Below are 22,024 nucleotides of genomic sequence, written 5' to 3'. Positions count from 1 at the left end.
ACTGAATGCAACTACTATGACTTTAGTCCCCTTAAAGTCAAATTGCTCCCACATTTGGGGATCTGGTCAAGCTGTGATCACATCCATCATGCTTATGGGATATTTAATTGAGTGGATGTGAAGAATGGATACTACAGATATCAGTGCAAGAATGACTAATGGAAGCCAGCCCAGGCAGGAACGTCCATGAAACTCTTATCTCCAATTAACTATCCCCCAAATCCAGAAGTGGAGCACACAAACCCCGTATTCAAGCTCCAGGACCAGCGCGCGCACACACACACACACAAACACACACACACACACACACACACACACACACACACAATATATATATATAAACAAACAAAATGCCTGACCACTATTTCCCTCTGTTCTTACTACAAGAATGCTGACCAATAGCAATTATCAAAACAGGTGCCAGGGTACATCCCATAACCACTGCTAATCCCAATAGCAGTTTACACCTTCAGTTTGCAGGCAACTCAGGTTTTATTTTTGTTGTTTTTATTTTTTCTTTTTTGTTTCTTGGTTTTTTGTTTGTTTGCTTTCGGGGGGGGGGACAGTGGTCTTGGGGCTTGAATTCAGGATTTGGGGCCTGGGTGCTATATGAGCTTTTGCACTCTACCTCTTTCTTTTCCTCCTTTATTGTCAAAGTGAAGTACAGAGGGGTTACAGTTTCATATGTAAGGCAGTGAGTACGTTTCTTGTTCAACTTGTTACCTCCTCCCCCATTTTTCCCCTGCCTCTCCCCTCCCCCTTTCCCTCACCTCCCATGAGTTGTACAGTTCGTTCACACCAAATGATTTTGTGAGTATTGCTTTTGGAATAGTTTGTCTTTTTATCCTTTGTCTCTCGATTTTGATATTCCCTTTCTCTTCCCTAGTTCTAATACACATATATACAGTATCCAGGGTACTCAGATGAGATACAGTGATAGCTGAGGGTACAACCACAGGAAGGGAATACAAGAGAAACAACAACAAAAACAAAAACCTATGGTTTCACATGGCATTTTCAACATGCACTCTACCTCTTTAGCCACATCTCCACTTCCAACATTTTTTTTCTTAATTGGAGATAAGAGTCTCACAGACTTCCCCCATATCTCAACTGCCAGAGTAGCTAGGATTACAGACATGAGCTACTGGCACCTGGCCAGCAGCTGAGTTTTAACTACACACCAGTTTCTTGAGGTGATACCTGAAGGAATGCAAACTAATGTATTCCACTTTCCACCATTGTGGGAGTCTAACCAACTTTTGTGCTTCAATGCTTCCCTTCTCTCTTCCTTCTCCTCTCTTTTCTATTGGTCTGTTGGACACCTCCATAAGCAGGACACACAGCTCTGCGTGTGCTCTGCTGTGCCACAGCGCCCTGGCCAAGGACGTAGCAGACATTGCCTTCCCTCTTCTTCTTTCCTAGAACTGGCACTTTAGCATAAAGTAATCGTTGTGCAAACAATTTTTATTACCCTATAATTGTTTCTGCCAGGAACAGCGTTCTGAGGAGCTGAGATTTTTTTCCTTATGTGTTCATTGTAGCTACAGCTACCAAGATGAAATAGTGTCAAGTCCCTGCACTTTTATGGGGGTAAATTGAAATTGGCTCCTGACACACTCCGAGTTTTCTGTCTTCCCTAAGCTCCCAGTTCAGACTATCTAACACGGAAGAAACAGATGCCAAGGAGAAGTAACTAGGTGAAAAAAATCTGGGAGGATTGTCTAGTAGCAGCTAGGAAGTTCGATGATAATGTATGCAGTTTGACTACTGCTATCCTCAGCTGTTATCCTGATTGTGTCTTCATTGGCCATGCATTTGTACATTCACTCATTGAAGAAGTAGTCAATGAATATTTAATGTGTCTGAGAACATTCCAGGTGATAACTGAGAACCACAGACCAAATTTGAACACCACCAACATAGAATGGTAAGAGTCAGATCCTCATTCTTACAGAAAGTTAAGAATTTTACATGCCAAAGAAAAGAAATGTAAAACTTCCATAGAGAAATTTGACTTTAAAATAATTTTCAATCATTTGCTTCTAAAAGATAAAAGCAATTCAATAATTTAGTTAAAAGGAATGTAAAGAATAATATAAAAATTAATTTAAAAGAATTTAAATAAAGGAATCTGGTGCTTTAAAAAATAAATACAGTGAAAACACTTGATGCAAAATGTTTAATGAAGTTAAACTATGTTTTTTTTAAACAATTATCTAATTGTTTTTGTGAACTTTCTCTCAAAAGCAATTCTTTAAAAAATAAAACACTAGACACCAGTGACTCTCACTTCTTAATCTTAACCCCTCAATAGGCTGAGATCTGAGGGTTGAGGTGTGAAACCAGCCCTGGCAGGAAAATCCATGGCACTCTTATCTGCAGTTAAACACCAAAAAGCCAGAAGTATGGCTTTTTGTTAATCACTTAAATGGCAGAGCACAGCCTTGAGAGAAAAGGCTAGGCAGGAGCTGAATTCAAACCCAAGTACTGGCACAAAAAGAAAGAAGGAAAGGAGGGAGGGAAGAATGGAGGGAGAAAGCGAAGGAAGGAAGGAAGGGAGGGAGGGAGGGAGGGAGGGAGGGAAGGAGGGAGGAAGGATCCTATATCCAAAATAACAACAACAAAAAAATCTAACCCTGGGCTGGAGGCATGGAGCAAGCAAGCTAAGCAGCACATGCAAGGGCCTGAGGTCAAACCTTCATACTGACAAATAAAAACAGGAGTTGTTTTATATTTTCATAATTGTATTGCAAAGGAAGACTCCTAAATACCTTCCTTCGCTTGGTTAGATAAACCATAACTGACAAGCTACATTTGTAAGCTACAGAAATTCAATTAACATTTGCATTTCTTTTTGCCAGTACTGGGGCTTGAACTCAGGGTTTGAGTGCTGTCCCTTAAACTTTGAATTCAAGGTTGGTTCACTACCCCTTGAGTCACACCTCCTCTTCCAGTTTTGGGAGGATAATTGGAGATGAATGTCTTTCATGTTTGTCTGGCTGGGCTGGCTTTGAACCATGACCTTCAGATCTTAGTCTCCTGAGTAACTAGGATTAGAGGCATGAGCCACCCAGCTGATTTTAGAGGTTTTTAAGTGAAAGCATTGATGTTACTGTGGAACTCTAGGGAACTAAAAATATATTTTAAAAAAGAAAAATTATGTTCCCAGCCACTCTTGGAAAACACTATCCCAATGCATCGGCATTGCAAAGCCCCTATCCTGCTGTCCAGATTTACAGAAAGTGGAAAGTATTACTAGTTACCCAGCAGGAAACCAAATAACTTGTCTGGCAGATGGGTCCCTTTTTAAATATTTTTGTTATCATGAATCAGCATCGTTTTTAATTTTCATTTACTTTTTTTTTTTTTTTTTTTGGCCAGTCTGGGAGCTTGAACTCAGGGCCTGGGCAATGTCCCTGAACTTCTTTTGCTCAAGGATAACACTTTACCACTTGAGTTATAGCACCAGTTCGGCTTTTTCTATTTATATGGTACTGAGGAATTGAACCTAGGGCTTCATGCACATGCTAGGCAAACACTCTACCAATAAGCCAGCCACAACATTCTCAGCCCTTACATTTACTTTTAGTTTCATGATAGCATGGTATATTATAGAATGGCTCCAATAATTTAAATTAATTATTAACTAAGTCCTGTTAACCAGTTCAAGTGGATGATTATCATACAACCTGACTAAAACTTCCAAGAAGTGGAATCTGTTTTTCTTTTGGGTAAAAGAGTTCAAGTGTGTTTATTTTGCTCTATTTTAGAGCAATTTTAAGGGTTAAATACAATATTTTTTATCAGGTGATCTATTAGGACTGTGCCATCTTTGTTTGGTATGTAGTGAAGTAAGAGAGAAAAGAAAAACCATGGGCCAGAAACTAAGTTTTGACAGAGTCCTTGGAAGGTTTATGAAATTACAGGAAATTTACCAGATTTCGTTAAGACTTAATTTTTTTATGTCTTTTTCTTTCTGTCCATTACCCATCCTGATAGCCAGCCACCCACAAACACATACAAACATAGTTGCAAGAGTAAATGATAATATTAAATAACTTCTACTGGGACCCTAATACAGTGTCTAAAATTTGGTAGTGCTGGGCAGATAAATATTCATTTATCCTCCACTATTCCCAACCCATCTGTCAAATATCTAAGAAGAGTATAAAATTCAAAGCAAGACACTGCTTTTTTTTTTTCTTGAAGCACCTTAAATACTACATGTTGTTAGTGACTAGATTTATTTCTTTCCTTCCTTTCCTTCCTGGTGACATGAAATGATCAGTGAAGAGAGGAGGTTTTTAATAGCTTGGACAACATGAAGCTCCTTTGGTTTAACACTGAATGGTGTTGACGGGGATCATTTTTGTTGTCGTAGGTCCTCAACTTAGTACAGTCCTACGTGACCCTTCGAGTTCCTCTGTATGTTTCCTACGTGTTCCATTCCCCAGTCGGGGTTGGAGGCTGGCAGCATTTTGACTTGAAGTCAGAGCTTCGTTTGACTTTTGTGTACGACACTGCCATCTTGTGGAATGATGGCATTGGGAGCCCACCGGAAGCCGAACTCCATGGTGAGTTGAGTTGACTTAGAAAATTCTAGCTTTCTTACTTATTTGCATTACTCACAAGGATGTTTTAACTGTAAAACATAATACAAAAATGTGTAACATTATATAAGTTACATTTTTACCTTTATCATGAGAAAACTCTTGTTTGATAAGATCATAGTAATACCTCAAATTCTGCAAAAAAAAAATAAATAAAAATTGAATTGTTAAATGTACCTTGCTGCCTGGTGCCCAAGACTCACCTCTGTAATCGTAGCTACTCAGAAGGCTGAGATCTAAGGACTGAGGTTTGAAGCCAGCCCTGGAAAGAAAGTCTATGAGATTCTTATCTTCAAGTAACTAGTAAAAAGATGGAAAAGAAGATGTGGCTTAACTGGTAGACAACCTTGAGGAAAAAAAACAAAAAAGCTAAGGCAGTGTGCCTAGACTTTAAGTTCAAGCCCTAATACACACACACACACACACACACACACACACACACACACACACGTACACACACCCCAAAAATACATCCCTTGCTATTTATTGTGGATATTTTACTCTCTTTCTCTGATAAATCCTTTATAGACTACAAAACACAATCATCCTATTTCCCTAGGTTCTAGAAAACAGGAAGTTCCAGTTGAAAATAAGAGAACATTTCAAGGGAAGGAGTTATGTATTTTTGCTTCCAAAAAACTGAGAAATGCATTACAATGTCCAGAATAAATTATGTCTGAAACAAGTTTCGACTTACCCTACAATTACTTGTGTAATCTCAAGCATATCGTTTAACATTCCTGGAGCTTAATGTCCTCTGAATGATAGGCAAAACCTATAAGTTCTCTTTCTCATTTTATATTCAACTCTCTGTTACCCTTTAGCCCAGTGTCTTAGAACACTGGGAGGGAATACAATACAACTGTCAGGGCTCATTGGCATCTGCAAAACTGTCTCAGTACCCATGTCAGGATCCCAGTTTCAAGTACATAAGCTTCAAGCTAATACATCCATTAGTAGAACTTGTGCACTTGCTCTTTAGACATGCCATGTAGTTCCATCAGTATCTACAACATTAAGCCAGTATGATATCTTACTAGCCTAAAAGAAAGTGTTGTTGATAGTGCATCTCCAGTATAAATCTACAACCAAAGCAAATTCAAGTTACCTTAGAGCTGTGGGAGAAATTTGAGCAGACTGAATAGGGAGGGATTCCAGAATCCTCCTAGATGACTTTGTGTTTGCATTTAACATCTGACCTTATAAGATGACTACTGAAGTGAACCTTACTGGCTATTGCTACTTTGATCCTCTTATCTGGGGCCAAATTTTGTCCAATTGTTGAATTTCTTGGGGAAAAGCATCAGAATTTTCTTTAAGGCCGTAAATTTGTCTGTCACCCCCGTTCCATGCCCAAATAGCTACAGGTGTGTGTGTGTGTGTGTGTGTGTGTGTGTGTGTGTGTGTGTGTGTGTGCTGAATTCAGAATCTGGACTCTATTCCCTAGTTTTGTCACTCAAGTCTGGCCCTCTACTACTTGAGCCACACATCCATTTCCAGCTTTTTAGTGGTTAATTAGACGTGGAGTCTCCTGTACTTTCCTGTCCAGGCTGGCTTTGAACCTAATACTCAGATCTCAAATTTCCTTTAAGTATCTAGGATTACAGGCATAAGCCGCCAGCACCCAATTAAATCTACTACCATTTTGACAAGTTTACTTGTCTTGTCTCTCTGTTTCCAGCTTCACTTTGGCAGACGAAAGCTTAAAAAAAGTCACTTAGTGTACTGTCATCAATCTGTGTATTTTACTGTGACCTACGTATTTCATATCACCTAATTTATTTTGCCTCTCTCCAGACGTCTTTCCTCCTTCATGAAAACAAACTTCTACCTCTCTTGTCATTCAGATTTCTTCTAATAATATCCTTTGTCTAGAATGAGTAAAGATGGGAGAAGTCACTAATTTTTAGAACAAATCTGTGTATTTTGAAGTCGGCTGGATCTTACATCCCTGCCTTTGGTCCTCATTATAGGTTCTCTCTACCCAACCAGTATGCGCATAGGTGAAGAGGGGCGCCTGGCCGTGAACTTCAAGACAGAGGCTCAGTTCCATGGCTTGTTTGTGCTATCACATCCTGGTAAGCCCCATTCCCCCACACACAACAAACATGGCGTTTTCCCATAGTCACTCTGATTTCAACAAGTTCCTTTGTTGGCTTTGAAATCCTCCATTTCAAATGAATTTCACACATGCAATTATCTCCCCCTTGGGCTTCAAAAACCACTTCTCAACCTCTCACCACCTGCAAAATTATCCTATAGGGGCTTCTGGAGAAGCAAAAGCATTGATTCTGTGCAAAAAAATGGGAAACCCTATTGAGTAAATCGTTTTCCTTAAAAAAAGCACATAGGAATGGCAGTATCTTTCTCTGCTTTGTGTATATTGTTGTATTTCAGTTGTTTCTCTCTTCACTGCTCTTTGCTTGCTACTGTGGGAACCCTTTCGAATAGTTAGAAGTGGGTAGCTGACTTCCCTATTGAAGTTTGTCTTAACCAGCTACACTGAATAAGAATTGGCAGGGACTTGAACTGTGTTTGAATATGAATAAGGCACCCTTGTTGGTCTGTATTAGCAAGGATATTTCATTAGAAATTATTTCTTTTCATTTCACTTTCTAGGAAGTGATGCTGTAGCTCAAGTGGTAGAGCAATGGCCAAGAGCTGAAGAGCTCAGGGACAGTGCCCAGGCCCAGAGTTCAAGCCCCACAACCAACAAAAAAAAAAAAAAAAAAAAAAAGAAGAAGAAAAAAAGTCATATTGTTTTGCTTGTTTTACTTCTGTGCCAACTCCTCTCAGATGGGAAAGGCAAAACAGTCCACTTACCCACACCATGCCCTCCCTTTTTTTTCCTGGTATGAGCTATCACAAAAGGGAAAATAGAGTCGAATATTCAAGAACAACAAAGAGGATTCATGGTATTTTTGTGAGATTGAGCTTTTATAAGAACAGAACCCCCCCAAAATCACTTAGCTTTATTGTAATTGCAATACTAGAGACAAGGATTTCCTGGTCTTTACAGTCCCTTCCACATCTCCACCTTTCTAATACACTGAACCTTTGTTTAGCTCCAATGACAGGCAATCTAATTATAATTAGAGTCCATTCAGAAATTGGGTTCACCCAGCTGTGCGGATGTGAGGATGCTAGTAAACTATTTTACATTTGACTCATAGCTTGGGTGTACAATTAATGCATTCTCAGTAGCCTGGCTGCCCTGCACTGACTCTTGGAAAGTAGCCCTGAGCAATTCAAGTATTTCTGTACAATTACCTTTTGATGGAATTATGGGCTGAAAAGTTACTAATGTGGGAATTCAAGGTCACACATCCTATCAGTCTGACCTTGAGAAAGTGAGCCACACACTTATTCATAGCCCAGTATCTTTACTTGCACATTCAGGATATTTACACCAACAACCTTGCCTGCTCTGCACACTGTTTATAAGAATAGAAGCAAGTTATGTGGGATATGGTACTTTGACAATGCTAAATTGTGGTATACTTTTCCAACCAAAGCACTCTACCATGTTATTTGGGACACTTTTTTTTTTCCCTAGCGTCTTTCACAAGCTCAGTGATCATGTCAGCTGACCATCCAGGCCTGACCTTTTCGCTCCGCCTCATAAGGAGTGAACCAACCTATAACCAGCCTGTACAGCAATGGAGCTTCATCTCTGACTTTGCAGTAAGTGACTAAGACCTACTCACTTTTGCTTTTCTGCTGACTTCAGACTGCCCCTCAGACTTTCCAAGGGAAAATGAAGAAATGGCTATAGAAATCTATAAATGTCTTCTGTCTTCTCCAAAGGTACGTGACTACTCGGGAACCTACACCGTGAAGCTGGTGCCATGCACTACCCCATCCAGTCAGGAGTACCGCCTGCCAGTCACCTGCAACCCCAGAGAGCCCATCACCTTTGACCTTGACATTCGATTCCAGCAGGTATACTGTAGAGAATTAATGTCCTCCACTTTCAGAATCCAACGTCCTTGGAGTCAGGGTTTACTTTGATTGGTAATTTCTCTTCACATATGGCTTTAATTCTTGCATGCTGAGAATTAAAGGAGGCAAGGGGCTGGAAATGTGGCCTAGTGGTAGAATGCTTGCCTAGTATACATGAAGCCCTGGGTTCAATTTCTCAGCCCCACATATAAGAAAAAGCAAGAAATGGCACTGTGGCTCAAGTGGTAGAGTGCTAGCCTTGAGCAAAAAGAAGCCAGGGACAGTCCTCAGGCCTTGAGTTCAAGCCCCAGGACTGGCAAAAACAAAAAGAAGAAAGAAAGAAAGAAAGAAAGAAAGAAAGAAAGAAAGAAAGAAAGAAAGAAAGAAAGAAAGAAAGAAAGAAAGAAAGAAAGAAAGGAAGGAAGGAAGGAAGGAAGGAAGAAAGGAAGAAAGAAAGGAGGGGGGAGGGAGGGAGGGAGGGAGGGAGGGAGGAGGAAGGAAGGAAGGAAGGAAGGAAGGAAGGAAGGAAGGAAGGAAGGAAGGAAGGAAGGAAGGGAGAAAGAAAGGATGGAAGGAAGGAAGGAAGGACGATGAAGACACTATCTTTCATCTGTCATTACTTCTGGGTAGAAAATTCATAGTTCAAGTTCATGCAAGAGTTATTTATCTCTTATTTGATTTCCACTTGTCTCCTCCTTCAGTTTGCTACCTTGATGGGTAAAAAACAAATTCCCCCAGCTCCTCTATACTTCCTTATCTTGTTGTTTTTAATCTTCGGGAAGAATAAATATGTTGTAGTTCACTCTACCTCAAAGTACCTAAATTACCATGAACTTTTAAAAGAAGTGTGTTAGCAACTTTTTTTTTGGTGGTATGAATGTTTTGAATTCAGGGTCTTGTGCTTGCTAGACAAGGACTCTACTACTTGAACCCTTTTCTGCTTCAGTTTATTTTTGATAGTTTCTATTTGTTTGTTTGTTTGTTTTATGGATACTAGGGCTTAAACTCAGGGCCTGGGCACTCTCCTTTAGCTCTTCAGCTAAAGGTTAACACACTACCACTTTGAGCCTAGGTGCCACTTCCTTCAGTTATTTTTTTCTCTATTGTCAAAGTGTGGTACAGAGGGGTTACAGATTCATATAAAGGGCAGTGAGTACACTTCTTGTTCTACTCATTACCTCCTCCCTCATTTTCCCCCCTTCCCCCTCCCCCGTCCCTTCTCCTGCCAAGAGTTGTATAGTTGGTTTACACCAAATGGTTTTATAAGTGTTGCTTTTTGAACAGTTTGTCTTTTTGTTCTTTGTCTCTCGATTTTGCTGTTTCCTCTCCCTTCCCCAGTTCTAATACTGGTATAAACAGTATCCTGGGTACTCAGATGAGATACAGTGGTAGTGGGGGTACAACCACAGGAAGGGATTACAAGAGAAACAAAACTAAACAAATAGGGTCTTGGGTTTATGACATAGGCCAGTCTGGACCATGTTCCTCCTATTTATATTCTCCCATATAGCTGGGAATGCCAGATTCATGCCACCAAATCTGGTTTTTACTTTTGTTTTCTGTTGATTAGTTAAGATGGGTCACCATTTGGGGCAGGGCAGGAGGAGGGTAGGGAGGGAGGGAGCTGGAGTTGGCCTTAGACTGCAATTTTCTTTTAGTATCTCTGATTCATAAGTAGCTAGAATCACCAGAGTAGGCCAACTTTTGTCTCAGAACGTAGACTAAATGTCGACCTTCCACTGAACATGAAATTCATCAGTCCTTTATAGTACCACAGTAAATAGAAGTAGAATGCTCCTCATTCGTTAAAAACAAAATTAACTCCACCATTTTGCCTTCTCAAGAAGGATGGCTTCTTGAGTTGGCTTGGTTGACCACGGAAATTGCAGCGCATCGTTCAGCATTGCACGTGCAGTGATCCATGCATACGAATGCCTGTGAAGAGCCGGGTGTGCGCATGTGCACCATGCGAACCACCAACATTCCTTAAAGGGCTTTCACCCTGGGTTTTAGGTCAGTGATCCTGTGGCCGCAGAGTTCAGCCTGAACACCCACATGTACCTGCTCTCCAAGAAGAGTCTCTGGTTGTCAGATGGCTCCATGGGATTCGGGCAAGAGAGCGACGTTGCTTTCGCAGAAGGTATCATGAGAACAGCAAGGCAGCTCTGCCTGTCCTGCACATCTGTGGTGCTTTGCTTTGTTGGGATGATTGGATGGGGAAAATAACTGCCTCTTTCACACTTTGAAGAAGTCACTGGAATCGCATATATGTAACTGGATGGATTTCATTTATATTCGGGGGAATTTACTATTTCCATTACCTGAGTGACTTTTCGGACCAATCTGAGGTTGCTTTTCTTGCTTGTTTGTTTGTTTTTCATTAAACTAAACTGTAGCTACAAGAGCCTGTAAATGCCCCCAGCACAAGACTGTGCCTGCCTTTTCTGATGATGCATATCCAGCACATAGCAAAATACCTAGAGCATGTGACGAGTTCGATGATGCTGTGAAATATATGACTGGACAGCAGGGGCTTCATTAAAGCCATCTTTCAGAAGTGAACAGAATTAATTATAGGCTTTTTATTGGTGTTTTCTATTTTTTGTGTTATTCTATATTGTATTAGTCTATATCTCCCCCAGCTAAACTCCACTGCAAGCTGGATTTTAGCCACAAAGGGTGATTTTATAAATAGCAAATCACGGGTCAGACTTTGAGAATATTCCCGACGTGGCTGAACTTCTGAGGCTCTGTAGCTCTCATCGGTCAGTTGTGGTCAGTCTGCAGGGTGAACTTACCCTAGGCCTGGGAGATGACGAGATCCTTGGGCTAACACATGAAGGCCTTCCACCTCTGACAGCAGATGAGGAACCCAGGAGACCATGTCCGTGTTCTTGTCATAACTATTTGTATGGTCAGTCATCTAAGAGAAATAACATTTCCATATCTGTTTTCAGGGGATGTGATTTATGGTCGTGTCATGGTAGATCCTGTCCAGAATCTGGGTGACTCCTTTTACTGCAGCATTGAGAAAGTGTTCCTGTGCACAGGCGCTGATGGCTATGTGCCCAAGTACAGTCCAGCAAATGAAGAATATGGCTGCCTGGCAGATTCTCCTTCACTCTTCTATAGATTCAAAATTGTGGTAAGTGCTTTGACCCAAGCAATGAATAGGCTGAACCTTTATGTTTGACAATTCAAACAATATTATTTTTTAAATGTAATCACGTGGCAATATTTTATGATAATCTATCCTTGTCCAAAACTCATAGGAAAGCATTCTGTGCTGCCAAAAGTTGGCATAACCTATAGCAATAATCATTTTCCTTATTGCTTCAAGGACAAAGCTCAGCCAGAGACACAAGCTACCAGTTTTGGAAATGTCCTCTTTAATGCCAAACTAGCCGTGGATGATCCAGAAGCCATTCTTCTAGTGAATCAACCTGGATCCGATGGATTTAAAGTTGACTCAACACCACTATTTCAGGTAGGTTCCAAACAAGCCTATTTACCACAACCTCACAACCACATGCAAGTCACATAACATTTCTGCATCAGATAGCTCATTGGCAAATGGAAACAATAGTAACACTGCGCATAGTGAGTGAGAAAATTCAGTAAGGTATTGCATTCCAAAATTTCTACCTATCGCAATTTTATCAATGTGTTAATGTTCTTTTATGACTGTGAACTATAATGTCTCTAGTTCAGCCCAGAATAATATCAGCTTACGTCTTACAAGGGTAGTTTGCTTTTCTTTTTTAATACTTCTTTCCTATGGGTGTGTGTGTGTGTGTGTGTGTGTGTGTGTGTGTGTGTGTGTACCAGTTCTGGGGCTTGAACTTGGGGCACTGGCTCTTACTTGGCTTTTTCACTCAAGGCTTGTCCTCTACCATTCAAGCCATATCTCAATGTCCCCTGTGAAACTTTTAAGATCATCTTTTTTTTTAAGTAATCTTATATGAACTGACAATCTCCCCAAACCAGTTGTATTTCCCATGTAAAACCTCCAGTCTCTAACATTCCATAAACTAAGAGAAAAATCTCAATCCAGAGATGGCAAGTGAAGAAGGATGCAGGTGGCTATAGCAACATAAAGCAGACAGTATCATACTATGGCAATGTCTTGATAGTGAGAATCCTTAGGAGAGCAAGAATATCTTTGGATACTTACTAAATATTATGTAGACAGAATTATATACAGGCAGGGGAAATATTTTGTTCTGTTCAACCTAAGAAAAGACTCTTTTTTTTTTTTTTGGCCAGTCCTGGGCCTTGGACTCAGGGCCTGAGCACTGTCCCTGGCTTCCTTTTGCTCAAGGCTAGCACTCTGCCACTTGAGCCACAGCGCCACTTCTGGCCGTTTTCTGTATATGTGGTGCTGGGGAATCAAACCCAGGGCCTCATGTATACGAGGCAAGCTCTCTTGCCACTAGGCTATATCCCCAGCCCCCTAAGAAAAGACTCTTAAGAAGCTATACTTCTTTCTTATTCTGCAACTTTCCAAACTGGTTTACATGGGAACTATGCAAACCTAACATCTTACATGAAAATAAGAAGGAAGATGTACAGAAAAGTTCCTGAGATTCAAAAGGTTTACACTAATGCTCTGCCTCTTCCACTGACTGGCCAAGTGACACTGAGCAAGGCCCTGAACAACTGTAGATTCTTACCTACTCATTTTTTAATGAACAAGCCAGATTGCAAGATACAAAAAAAGTCCTTTACTACACTCACATTCTGTGACTGCACATACCAAGTATTCACCAGCATGTACTCATTGAATTGTGGCACAGAATGGGCTGGGGATGAAGTTTACTGATAAAGCAAATGCTGCCAATGTGTGTAGAGCCCTGGGTTCCATCCCCACCACTGAAAAAAAAAAGTTGACAAAAATTTATTACAGAGTCAGGGTGCCTTGCACAAAGCCTTGAACATACTCCAGCCTCAAGAATATTCGGCAAATTATCCAGGCACTGTGGTTTAGGCCAGTAAACTCAGCTACATAGAAAGCAAGATCCAGAGACTGATGGTTCAAGACCAGTCCATTAGACTTTGTCTCCAAAATAATAAGCAAAAAAGCAGGCCTGGGTGGGAATGGGAAGGAAAAACTACAAGAGCAAAGGAAGGGGTGACATTGTCCAAAAAGGAATATACTCTTTTTTGTGCTGGTAATGGTGCTTTAACTCATGGCCTAGATGTTGTCCCTGAGCTCTTTTGCTCAAGGCTAGTTCTCTAACCCTTTGAGCCACAGTGCCACTTCCGGTTTTCTGGTGGTTAACTAGAGATAAGAGTCTCATAGACTTTCCTGTCTGGGCTGACTTTGAACTGCCATCCTCAAATCTCAGCCTCCTGAGTAGCTAGGATTACAGACATGAGCCACCAGCACCTGGCAAAAATGTATTCTTTACCTAACTTATGTAACTATAACCCTACCTCACCTTTATAATAGCAATAAAAAACATTTTAAAGTATGCCTGGAGACATGACCAAGTGGTAGCACACCACCCAACCAAGCAAGCCTAATAAGCACAAGATCCTGAGTTCAAACCCCAGTAACACACACACACACACACACACACACACACACACACACACACACACACACAAAATTGTTTTTTGAATACATTACTTCTAGCGATGAAGTAATCACTTACCATGATTTCTGCCATTAGGCTCTCTTATAAATAGTAGTGATTTAAGATTGGAAAATTTCCTAACAAGTAGGGCTATGTGTTTTCTAGGTTACTCTGGGCCGAGAATGGTACATACACACAATCTATACGGTAAGATCCAAAGACAACACCCTTCGAGGGATTGGCAAAAGGAGTGTGGAGTACCAGTACCACTCTCTGGTGCATCACGTGGATTCCCAGACAACTCCAACCAGCAGGAAGAAGAGAGAGGTCAGAAGCACACCCCCGCTGGCATGGGAAATTGGTGCTGAAAACAACCGAGGCACAAACATCCAGCATATCACCCTGGACCGCAGCAACAAGAGGCAAATCCCGCAAGGGCGAGTTCCTCCTGATGGCATTCTGCCCGGAGAGTTCAACAGTCCCAGCTCAGATGTCAGTCTGGTCACTGCCCTGGGCAGCATGGCGGTGGGATTACTCACCATCTGCCTCTCCATCGTTGCAGCCATGGTGTGCCGGAGGAAGACAAGCCTCGGATCGAAGGATACTGCCAAGGGCTCGGGCAGCAGTGAGCCCATGATGTCCCCACAAAACCATCATGGCGACAGCTCGGAGGTGTGAACACTGCAGATGGAGTTCAGCCTTTTCCCCCAAGTGCTTCAGAAAACATGACACCAAAGCCCCAGGTACTTGAGATAGACAGTGAAGCATTGGGGACTTCTGTGAGGAAGCTGCTCAGAGCACCTGTCTGTGCTAAAGTACTTGGATTTTATAGGCTGTCTGTTCTCTTAGGCATGGAAAGACAATTTGGACCACATCTTTCCTCTTGCTCAGAAGGCTTCCCAGATGTGGTCACACATGTACAGAGGCATGAATGGGTGGTGAGGTGTTAACTTCCTGTTCTGGGCTTGCTCTCTACACAGTGGAGACAATCTTTTCAAAGGTGCTAACAGACTGTCAGGGAGATCTGAGAGGAGTCTATTGTTGTTATGTGTGAGTAAACTTTGAAGGTGCAATTACCACTTGTTCATTCATTATATAACTGATTCTTAGTAGAAAAGTTGTAACTGATAGTATTGAAAGGTGATGAACACACTGTTTATTATGACAAGTTTTCTGATCAGTGAAGACGGCATTGAATTATGACCAGGCCTTGCTCATCTTTACTATTATTTAGGAGAGAGTAGAAGGAAAGAGAAAGAAGGGAACTTCCTCAGTTGGAATTAAATTGAGTTTCATTCTCTTCAGGCCCTCCTTCTTCTATTTGCTTATTTAATTTAAATTAAACCAAAGAATATGTTAATTCTGGCAAAGACTTTTTTTTTTAATAAAGAAGAGAGTTCTCTGTTGGGATATGTAGTGTTTGTAGCGCTCCTGGGTAGTTATATATATGCCTCTTTGGTGCTAAATATTTGTAGGAAATAAGAGGATTGGTGTCAGACTCACTCTAAGACAATGTTCTCCAAGAACTGAGCCTAGATGTTTGCAGGTTTGAACCCATAAATGATCAGGAGAGAGACATCTCTATAGATAATGAAGGGTGAAAATGTTATTTATGCATGTGATATGAATAACCAGAGTGCCTCTTTCACATACTTTAAAAGAACATCTTGACACATGACTAATGAGGTCAACCCTCTCAGTAGCAGAGCCTCAGAATAACTGTAGACCCTACTTGGACATAGGACCTGTGAGGAAAGTTCTAAACACCATCCAGTCCAAATGGTGGTGGGATGTCCTAACTACAACTGTTGTTCCACAAACAGATGTGGAGGTGGACAGAACCATTAGTGATGCTCTTCTTGAATCCAAGAAGAAAGCCTCACTCGTAGCGTCCCTAGTTCAGAGAAGCCCCTCTCTAAATCTGAAATAAAATCTGTAACTACTTACTGTTTACTGTCAAAACAGAGGAACTTGAGTCAGCTTTCTGGATATTACCTTCCTGCAGAAATGGGAGGGGTGTTTGTTTGTTTGCTTGTTTTAGAAGATTTGGTTGGAAAAGGAAAAGTGTAGTTTAATGGCCAGTCTTCTGAAAGCTAGTCAGCATATTTCAGACAAAAATAAGGTCAGAAGGTGAAGGATAATGCCTAAAGAATAACCTGGAAATGTTATCTGGTATCTTCTTCCACTTGAACCATAATCTGGCCAAGTTCGGCTTCTTGACACAGTGGAAATTCAGGGAAGGAGACCTTCTCAGATCCTGCGGTGCTTCTTTATATGGTGCCTGCGTGTACCAGCCACTGGTTGGCTGGGAAAAGGAAGCTATGCTAGTACTAGGTGAGGTTCCCCTCACCTAATATCTAATACAAGTGTCTAATACTTGCCTCCCTTCTTTCAGGCAGCTCTACACTTTATATTCAAAGTCATATAAGGAAAAAAAAAACCACAAGCAAACTGTAGTGTATTACTGAGGAACTTATAAATTCCACCTACATCTCAAAAATCCTTCCCCAAAACATAAATCAAAAGTACTGTATGGCCTAGGAGTTCATTTATCAAAATAAGTAGTGATATCTTCTCCATTTTCTAGCCCTCTTTCTTTTGCTTTACCTTCTGGCGGATGCTTAGCTACATGTTTGGCTACCTCATAATCAACAGGAATTAAACAGCTTCACATAGTGCATAGACTTTTACTACTTAGTGTGGGGTTCAATTTATGAAGACCTTTAGAGCAAATATTCTCCATCCATTTCCTGACAGTAATAGTTAAGAGCTTCTGAACCTCACTCTCATGCAGTCTCCAAGTCTCTGTCATTAACTAAAGCACTCAGTGTAGTATCGTTATAACAAATTTGTTTTAGCTGGGCTTGTTAAAGTATAAATTTTGCTTCACAATATATTGTTCTAATGAAATCGCTGTCTGTGAATTGAATAGCATATTAAATATAAAAAGATTTGTCTACTAACTAAAAGAAATTTCTTTTCTTTTCTTTCTTTCTTTCCTTTCTTCCTTCCTTCCCTTCTTTTTTCTTTCTTTTCCCCTCTTCTTCTCTCTTCTCCTTCCCTCACTCTCCCTCCCCTTCTCCCTTTCCTTCTCCTCCTGTATCTTTGATCATCTTCTCTCTTTCTCTTTCTCCATCTCTCTTTTTTCTTCCCTTCAACCTCTTGAAAAAAAGAGAGAGTCTATGGATCAGACCCTTGTGACCCAACCAAGGTCTTATTGGTTTTACATGGTACTATATAGTTGATTTTACACAATAAAACAAAACAAAAAATAGTATCATTAGTGGCCCTTCTAAGCATATAAAGAGCAAAGCATTTTACAAAGAAGTAAATTTTGGTAATCACCTCACTTTTGTTTATTCCTTCAGTTAGCATGTATTGAGTGCTCATCTAGATTGTATTAGCTACTTTGGGAGATTACAAGAAACAAAGCTACACTCTGAACTAGATCAGCCTGTGATCTAGCTCTTTCTGGGCTAACATCTCCAAATTTGTGTTAAGGTTCTCTTCTGGATCAAGAGCACACCAGGCAAATCTATTGAAAAGACTCTCTGGGATACCAGCATTCAATTTCACTCTTTTTTTTTTTTTTTTGTCTAAAAACAAAACACTTATATTAGTAGTTCTTATCACAGAGTGAAAACTATTTTGAATCCAAGAGAGGAAGTACACTGTGTGGCAGTGGGACACACTGTGATTTCTGTTCCTCTTCACACAGGACAATACTGAGGCCTATGCCAGGAGCAGGATGTAGCATAGACACTTGTCCTCTTTTAGTGTCAACACTGCCCCCTAGGGTCCACTCAAACCGTGTCCAATGTTTGGACAATGTAAGTCTAGACGAACTAGAATCCTGCTAGAATTTCAGCATTTGTGCAAAGGACCCACTGTAGGCTCAGTGTGTTGGGATTCTATTCTATAAATGGTAAAAGAGCTTTATCAACTCATCTAACCTCTGAATTTTTTTCCAGGATACCAACTCCAAGGTCAATATTAATAATGGAAATAGATTACTATCAAAGTTACAGGGAGACTGTCTTCATCCACATCAGTGCTACAACTATTTCCAGGATGAACAATGTGAAAGTAGTCATATGAGAACTGAATGTAATTACATTAGTTGAATTAGTTGTATGTGTGCCAGTCCTGGGGCTTGCATGAAGATACTGAGTGCTTGCTGTCCCAAAGCATTTTTGCTTAAGGCTAGTGTTCTCCCACTTGTGCCTCAGCTCCACTTCCAGCTGCTGGAAGTAATTAGTTGGAGAGAAGCGTCTCCTTGCTGGGGCTGGCTCTGAGCAGTAATGCTCAGATCTCAGCCTCCTGAATAGCTAGGATTACGCATGTAGGCCACTGGCACCTGGCAAAAATTTTATTTTGAAAAGATATATTTAATAGAGACGTGGACACCAATACAGTCCTTTTAAAGGAAAAAAGAAAATATATTGTTAAAATGCAAATATTGTACATCTTGGAAATTCTCCTAGTTGTATTATTTTGGAAAAAAAAAACATGTGATCATGTTTTGTAACTAATTTTTCTAGCTATTATTGGCCATAGTAAAGAATGAAAATAAGTGTCATTGCTAACTGTACACCAGATGAATGAGAATCATATGTTCAGTTACAAGAACTTGCAAACTTGTAATTTGGAAGAAAACCTACATACTAATGTACTCTCTCTCTCTTTCTCCCCTCCCCCATCTGTCCCTCACATACACACACACACACACACACACACACACACACACACACACACACACATCTCATTTCTAGATAGCCTCTAAATGGCCCTATAGGCCATAATTCCATAATGGTAGCTGAAATAGCTCAAAGGATGAAAGGTCATTTGTGAAAACCTTTTATCATGGGAGTTTTTATGACATTATTTGAAAGGTTAATGTATTTCCTTCAAGTATTCTCTCAAAATATTTGAAAAAAGGCTTTGAGATTTAAGGAGTTACTCTGGTTTTGATAAAAGGCTTTAAAACGGAGCATATCTTTTCTTACCACCAAAAATATTACATAGAAATTGTGTAGAAGGAAATTACATAGCACTCATAGAGAAAGCTAATTTTCTCTGAAGCAGAACACTATAAATCAAAACCTACTAGCCAAAGTGAGTCTTTTGATTTAACTTTATTGGGGAAAAATCAGAATATTAAATTTGAAAACTTAAAAATTTTGCTTTCTTCCCTTTCAATGTGGTTGGTTTCTTTCTGTGCATGAATTTATTATGCTTCATTTTATTAAACAATAGCAACAAAACTATCCCAGCAATGATAACTACTTTGATTTCTTCTCTCTTTAACTTCTTTTTTATTTTTAAACAAATACCAAAATCTATTACAATACTATAAATAACAAAGACAATGTGATTGCCACATTGAATGAAAGAAGACACATACAAGAGTGAAACCAAGAGTTCGTAATAGATGCACTCACATAGAGTGATTTGATTAATACAGAACAACTTTATGGTGTCTTTTGTTTAACTTAGTGGATGAAGTTTTGCTTTCTCTGAGATGTGTTAATTCTTCCAAATCTGCTTTCCCTTTTCCTTGTAAAATTGTTGCCATATTTACTCTTCAGTCATCATTTCCTTCCCTCCCAATATGGAAAAGCCCACAAGTATGTGTGTAGTGTCCTTTCTTTATAAAATATCAAAGCTTTGGAGGTAAATAAACAAGAACTTCCTATCAAAGAACAAAAAGTCATATATAATATTATGATGAAAAGTTGTGCCTTGATTTATTTTTCTCTCACTGGAAGGACAACTTTGGCATTTAGTATATAAAAACCCTTTAAGAGTTTCATTCAGTGGGACTAAAAACCAAAGATTATATACTCTTTAAAGTAAGTGAATATTTTGCACTGAGATCAGTAGGCAAGAAAGATTAGTGAGATGTCAACAGCAATGCACAATGATCTTTTATAATGAGCAAGATGATGCCTTCACTTGTACATGATCACTTAAACAATTCAGGTGCATTTCTACAATAGAGTTTTACTTTTTTCCCCAGTGTTGGGGTCTTCCTCCCACAAAAGAACTATCAATATTATGCCTTAAAAAAGAAAAAATAATAGTAATATTTGTTTTTAAAAAGCTAACAGAATTTAAGAACCTTTAATACAAATTATTTTCAAAAATAAAACTATAAGTATTGGCTAAAAGAATAGTGAGACAATTTCTATATAAAGGCCAAGATAAAAGATCACTATTAAAAAAGCAGAGTCGTTGCCTGTGTTTTTAGGAATTCAAATGTTTGGCAAGATAATTTAAAAGCCTATTTGGTATTACCTTGGACAATGAACTGTGTGTTTTATAATAATTGTTTTATATGTGCTTGCTTCCTTCCCAGGCTGCTTCTATGATACTTAGTAAATTTACCTTAATAGTCACTGAATGACGTATATGTTTGTGTAATGGAATTAATTACAAAACTCATTAGCCTTTGCAATTTTCCCATGGGAATTCCCCACAAAGTAACACTTTTATTTCCATGCATTCACTAAATTATGTCATATTTGCCGGATATCCAACTTTATTCTGGGGAATATAATTATGCCAATTGTTTCAAGCTGTTCAGTTGTAAACTTATTCTAAAATAACTCTGTCACTTGTATTTCTGATATACACCTGTCTTTCTTCAAAGTATGTCATGTATTTAGTAAAAATAAAGCCCATATAAGTACAAACACAACTGCGCTCAAAGGGTCAACTTCTGACGTCACATTCTTTAGCTTTTATTTATACTCTGAAGTCTCAGAATTCTTCTAGCCTGCAATTGACAGCAGTTATTTTTCTCCTGTTTCTGGAGCTTTGAAGCCACACAGGCCTCTGAACTGGGGCAGGTGTTCCCACTTCCTCCCAGATACTAGTTCACCAATATACCCAGAGTCCTAAAGCCTGCCAGCTGTAAACGGTAAAGATCTAGCCTAAGGCCTACCAAGGGTCATGTATATTTACTGGCGACAACACACTTGGAGTGACTAATCTTTTGACCAAAGGAGTCGGTGAGTAGTCACTGCTGTCATTAGACAGTCCTACCCAACTTCATTAATGAGGATGAGCCAATAGACAGCTAAGGTCTTTACTGTCAAGATGGAAGAATCACCCTGATGTAAACTTCACCCAAGTCAAAAGTCATTTGATTTATCACCAAGTAAGATTTTTAACATGACACCAGTACCATTTAGCAACAAGAAGAGATGAAGATACAACCTCTTACAGATGTTGAAAGATAATCCCAAGGAAAGGGAAAAACCCAATGAAAGAGAAGGGAATATAGAAGGAAAAGACATCCTAGACCATCACTGGTGGCTCATGTCTGCCATCCTAGCTACACAGAAGGCTGAGTTGCGAGGATGAAAGTTCAAAGCTAGCCACTGAGAGACTCTTCAATAGAAAACTGGAGATGGAGGAGTCACTTAAGTGTTAAAGCACCAACCAGCCTTGAGAACAACAACAAAACGCCAAGCAAGAGCTCAAGGCTCTGAGTTCAAGCCCCAAGACCAGCCAAAAATAAAAAGTATGAACTTCCCTGGGTTAATAATGAGTTAGGAGAATCTCTTGCTCCCAAATCTTACAATTTCATGGAAATAAAGTAGGTTATAAACCCGGAGTTAGAGAGAGATCCCTATATTGCATTCTTCTATGCAATGCATTGATGGGGGTGTGTGATTGTGCAAGAAGAGAACAGGAGGTTGATGTGGCAGAGATGTGAAATGTGAGGGTGGTGAAGTTATGGGGGAGTGAGGAAAGGAGTGAAGAGTCAGGGAACCTGGCTGCCCACAGGCGCAGGACTCAGAGTTCCGGCTTTTTCTATATATGTGGTGCTGAGGAATTGAACTCAGGGCTTCATGTATACGAGGCAAGCACTTTACCACTAGG

At 39.9% G+C, this 22,024-nt stretch overlaps 1 protein-coding gene across 1 annotated transcript in view; it reads left to right on the top strand.

The window, feature by feature from the left end:
• The window catches only part of Frem2 (FRAS1 related extracellular matrix 2), a 160,253-nt gene extending 143,135 nt beyond the window's left edge, over positions 1-17,118 (top strand). The window contains exons 17-24 of the mRNA XM_048341464.1: positions 4,385-4,577; positions 6,587-6,691; positions 8,170-8,297; positions 8,421-8,555; positions 10,569-10,695; positions 11,513-11,700; positions 11,896-12,042; positions 14,300-17,118. Coding sequence (XP_048197421.1) covers positions 4,385-4,577; positions 6,587-6,691; positions 8,170-8,297; positions 8,421-8,555; positions 10,569-10,695; positions 11,513-11,700; positions 11,896-12,042; positions 14,300-14,812 — 1,536 coding nt within the window. The 3' untranslated portion in view covers positions 14,813-17,118. The remainder of the gene's footprint in view (positions 1-4,384; positions 4,578-6,586; positions 6,692-8,169; positions 8,298-8,420; positions 8,556-10,568; positions 10,696-11,512; positions 11,701-11,895; positions 12,043-14,299) is intronic.
• Positions 17,119-22,024: the final 4,906 nt, after the last annotated feature.

The sequence above is a fragment of the Perognathus longimembris genome, chromosome 3 (genome assembly GCF_023159225.1).
Source record: "Perognathus longimembris pacificus isolate PPM17 chromosome 3, ASM2315922v1, whole genome shotgun sequence".
NCBI lineage: Eukaryota > Metazoa > Chordata > Mammalia > Rodentia > Heteromyidae > Perognathus > Perognathus longimembris.
Note: the sequence above shows the minus strand (reverse complement) of the source record. Positions and strands in the feature narration are given on the sequence as shown.